At 36.3% G+C, this 5316-nt stretch overlaps 1 protein-coding gene across 1 annotated transcript; it reads right to left on the bottom strand.

The window, feature by feature from the left end:
* On the bottom strand, positions 1–5316 carry LOC121781234 (protein LIKE COV 2-like). The gene is made up of 7 exons (XM_042178960.1): positions 5106–5316; positions 2975–3027; positions 2775–2884; positions 1301–1468; positions 896–993; positions 538–664; positions 1–328 (listed from the first exon to the last, which is right to left on the bottom strand). Exons 1-7 carry the CDS (start codon positions 5262–5264, stop codon positions 225–227), a joined length of 819 nt encoding a protein of 272 aa, XP_042034894.1. The 5' UTR covers positions 5265–5316; the 3' UTR covers positions 1–224.

Below are 5316 nucleotides of genomic sequence, written 5' to 3' on the forward strand. Positions count from 1 at the left end.
TTTGCAACGAAAATTTCATTTTCCTTTGTACAGAAGCAAAAGAATATAGGTCAGAATAGGTATACATTTTTGTCGACATAGTGAACTGATCAGGCCTAAATATATATGCGAAATAGGTTCCATTTCTACACCAAGAAAGACTAGCTATGAGCAGATGAATTCTCTATTGTTATCAGAGGACAAAACAAATTAAATTACGCCCACATTCGCGGAGAAATGTGTTGCTAAATCATCATTCTACCAGGAGGGATCCGGACATTCTGACGTGCAAGCTCTTCAACCGGAGAAAGGACCTGAGGCATTGACATCCCCACCGAGACAATGATCTCTGAAACAAAAAGGGGAAATGGATTCAGTACAGCAGCTAGAGTGAAGATCGGATAGTAGAATTAGCTTAGCAGACAAAAATTTGTTCTAAATTTGATGTACAAGATCAGAAAAATATCAATTAGCTTAGCAGACAAAAGTTTGTAGTAAATTTGATGTTGCAATCCATTTTTTTTCTTTAGTAACATGAAATGTAGGCACCCTGCTTACCTATGCCCTCTCGGATAGACAAGTTTGGCCGAATGATGTCTTTTGAGCTAACTAGAAATATGTCCCCGATGTATAAATGATTTGTTGGCACGTACACAGAGCATAGTTCTTCATCCCCGTTATCTCTCTGCCATGAAAAACAAAATTCAAAGGAAAATCTCTTAAGTGATACGGATATAATTTAATGCAAATTAATTTACCAATAAGGCCTATCTTAGCAACAATGTCAAGTTGTAAAATATGGACCACTATTAAACAATTTTTTGATGCCACAGTGAAATACAAGTCGTGACTTGAATATTTAGGAGTCTCAAACCTACAGCTTAGTTTAAGAGAACACTTCAAATATTTCACGAACCTGAAGAACTACAGATGATGTAATAAAGCCAAAAGCATATTCTCCAACACGAGGATGGCGAATAATAGCAACCTCCTTGAAAGCAGTTGTATTCTGATCTGTAATAATATACACAATAAAAATCAACAACAAAATCTTGTGTGCAAAGGAGACCTGCGTATACCATGACATTTGGCATCCGTAAAGATATAACAGTAAACAGCACACAGCACACTCAGGGTCAAGCTCATTATTTTTGGATTTTTTTTATTTATGAGATTAAAATAAAGTGATATCTAACAGTATAAGATTGTCTGAGATCAAAACATAGCTTTACCAGCTAACTATTAAGGAGACTTTAGTCAAGCATTTACTTAAAATGATGCTTATTGACAACAATACATCAACACGGAAAATGAAAATTACCTGGTGAGATTGCAGAACTAATTTGCTTCGATGCTGAATATATATGTCTTACAAAGGGCATTCTCTTTATAAACCATTCTCCTATCAAGAAAACAGTGGAACCCAACCATGACGAAGCAAACATACCAACAAAGAAAATAAAGATTATTGATGTGATGAATCCAAGGCCTGCACCAGACAGATATAACGGAAAAATCAGCGACAAACAAATCGAACTTGAGGAAAATCCACATGTTTGTGACCAATGGATCAAAGAATTATGGTCCGCAATGTTGTCAAAGCAGTATGGAACTTCCGCCCGAAAACCGCCACAGGGATATGGTGTATCGGTATGGCAGGATATGGCAGTCATTAATTAAATAAATAAAATAATATTTATATATAATTCAAAAAATTAGAAAATAATAAAAATATAACATCAAAATTCAAAAACTCTTTAAACAATTAATAAAGCAAAAAATAAAAAGCTATTATATATAAGCCTAATAATTAAAGTATTTAGTTCAACAAAACATAAAGCCATCCTAAGCAATACACAATAGTCATCAAGCTCAACATAGTCTTCTAGTTCATCCTCATCACTAGAGGTGCCCAAGGTTTACGGTTCCGGCGGTTAACCGCGAAACCGTAACCGTCGGTTACGGTTCCAAATCAGAACCGTGAGAATTTACCCGAACCGAAACCATCGATTATAGAACTGTGGTTCGGTTCAGGTTCAAAAATTTTCGAACCGAAACCGTACCAGAACCGCCGGTTCCGGGTGGTTCCAAACCGGAACTGTGAAAAAACGACAGAAAACCGCGAAACCGAGCCGAAACCGCAAAAAATCGCCGAAAACCGGCAGTTCGGAACCGTGAAAAACTGTCGGTTCGGAACCGAAACCGAAACTAGCGGTTTTGGAGCCGCAATCACGAAACACCCTCGCGCCTCGCGGTTCGGTTTCGGTTCGGCAATCTCAAAACCAGAAGCGGCGGTTCTGAACCGTAACCGCCGGTTCCGAAACCGTGGGCACCTCTACTCATCACTATCATAGGCATCCATTGCTTCATCACTATAATTAGAGTTTCAATTTCTATTTTAAGTTTAATCTATTTTCATTTTAATTATAAAATAAAATGGGTTAGAATGGTTGGGTGGGCCGGTTCAGTTTTGGGTTTATACCAAAATTCAATTAAAAAGAAAAAAATCCATTAAAAAGTCAATATTAGAACAAAAAAAGTCAAAATTATAGTAAAACACCGCCATAGCGGGATATAATGGCGCCACGACCGTGGCGGGCATGGCGGCCGATACAGAAAAATGTCATAAATCGGTGTGGCGATGGCGTTTTCATTACTAACCGATATGATATAGCGTCATATCACCGCCATAGCCACTATTTAACGGTCCGCATGAAAAATGTTGAGTTAACAGTTAATCAGGACCAAGGATATATATACTCAGCTTCAAATAGTGTCATGACCAAAGAACTTACCAAATATTTCAATGCCAAGCCTCTCATATATAGGGCTGAAGAAACCATCAACGAACTGGATAAACCACCAAGTGATAAAAAAGGTAACAGCAACTGGAAATAAAACCACACTGCAATATAATTTTCTATTAGAAAGGGAAGAAAAAAAGAAGTGAATAAGATGGTAAATAGTATTACTATATTGAAGCAAAAGTCATTACCATCCAGTCATGAACTTCTTGGAAACCCAACTCTGAAGAACAGCATAGCAAGCCTGATAAAGCACACACATCAGCGTGACTTCCCTTTAAAACGACATGAGTCCTAGCTATTTATCAAAGATACTCAACAGAAAATATATAGGCTTTGTTAGTAACACCCAAACTTTCTAAATGATAATCTAATACTGAGGATGGCATAAGCATGCTGACTCCTCATCATTTGGTATACATATTTCACCTTGAACTTAATTGGGTGATTGTTATTTTCAAGTGAACATTGGAAAAAAATATTTATATTATAAATTAAGATTTTATTAAAAATAATTTTAATCAAAATAAATTTGGGTCATTTTTTATGTTATCAATAGTAAAAATCATAAATCATGAATATAATTAAGAATATTATCAAATTATATAAATGATAAAAAAATAGCAAAGTACATGGGAGAACCAACCAACCAATCAACTGCCCAAATTGTTGTTAGATAATTATATTTTCTTGCGTTAGATCGTACAAGTTATCTACACCACATCACCCACCCACAGGGTGGAACAGCCCAAGAGTGGACTCTATCAATATCATTTCTATCCAGACACATTACACACTCTAGATTCAGACTGATAACACAAAATATTTTTCTAGGATAAAACCTTAACATGAAGTGTTTGTAATAAGCAGATTTCTTACACAACTGTAGCCAAACCAAACCACTGAAAACACAGAGGGGATAGAATATAGTATGTCAGGAAAGAAACTCATTAGTCCTGTAGTTAGCAAGATGCCGAGAATCAAAACTTAAAAAATATACTTCAAGCATTTTGCAGTATTCAATATCCAAGTATTCAATAGCTGGATAGAAAGGGGAACATTTCATAGGTTTTATAGATTTTACCCCTACATTTTGCTTCTATATGGATACATAACATATAATTAGTAGAGGTGTCTCAAACGTGACATGCAGGAATTTAGGGTGTTCCTTTCCTATCTCTTCTAAGTTCCATTTCTCTTTTTCACACAGGTTTGGGTGGATACACAATCATATACTCACTGGACACTGCTGTTATTCAAGCTAAGTTTTAGATGCTTGGCCCTTGAGAAATCCTATGGCATATCCTTTGTTTCAGAAATTATTCATGCAACTGCTACTTAAATAGTGACCTTGTCCTAGGGCTCCTTTTAGGCTCCAACTACTACATCAATGTTTTATGCAAGTGCAGAACTAGATTAAAATCATTCAACAGACAAGGATCACTAAAGAGCTACCATTCTTTATTGTTCTTTCTTAGGATTAATTCATCAGCTAATGTCTCTGTCACCAATTCTGATAAGTTCACTAAAGGTTCAAAAAACAGAAGAAATAAACTTGTAAATAAAAAAGCAGAAAAGAAGCCGACATGCCAACTCTTCCACTTTGAATCTCCAAGAGGGACTTTCCTTTTGAATGCATCTTATTTTCCATAATTAATACTCAACTCGAGTACGACAACATCCCGATATTATGATCCAACATACAAATGAAAATCTTTAAGAGCCCAAAATCCATTTAACAATGTAATATCCACACAGAATCCAACACTCATTATGTGGTTCAGCAGGAATCACCAATCATTTAACACTACACCAGGATATTGCATTACAGAATTTCATATAATTCGCCCCCTCCCTTGTTCTGTTTTTATTTACAAGACATTTCCTTTCTATAATCTATATTGTGGTTAAATGAGTAATTCTTCAACAAAATCACAAACATGATCTATCCTAATATACTAATACCAATCTTAGTACTTGATAGAGGTTATTAGTGGGAAAAAGTAGACTTTATAACACTATATCATCGCTCACTGGATCATATTAAATAGCTGCGAGTATACAAGTACTAAATTCTCAAGCATTTTGAGTGTGCATTAACATCATTACATATAAGGAATTCAATTTTTATCCTCTCAGAATTTAACTGATCTAATCAACCAATATCCGACTCCAATTCACGCAAACACCTAAAGTAACTAACAACAATGCACAAGTAAACAACAGAAAGCAGCGATAACAGTAAAACCCCCCCAAATAATTTAAATATTCTTCAAAAAATCAAGCAATTGAAAAATGTGAATAATGGAAAGGTGATCTGACCTTGCGCGTGGAGGAATTGTTGGGGGAGTGGGGCGGGGATTTGACGGGATCTTCAACGTCGTCGTTTGGGCGGGTCGGCGAATTCAACAACCCCGAGGCCGCAGAGTCCTTCTTCCCCCGATTGCTGCTGCTCTCCGCCGCCATTAGCTCCACTCTCATAGGGCGACAGAGTTGAAATTGAAAATTACAGTATTGGAGAGTGGATTTTGGG

Source organism: Salvia splendens, chromosome 20 (genome assembly GCF_004379255.2).
Source record: "Salvia splendens isolate huo1 chromosome 20, SspV2, whole genome shotgun sequence".
Lineage (NCBI taxonomy): Eukaryota > Viridiplantae > Streptophyta > Magnoliopsida > Lamiales > Lamiaceae > Salvia > Salvia splendens.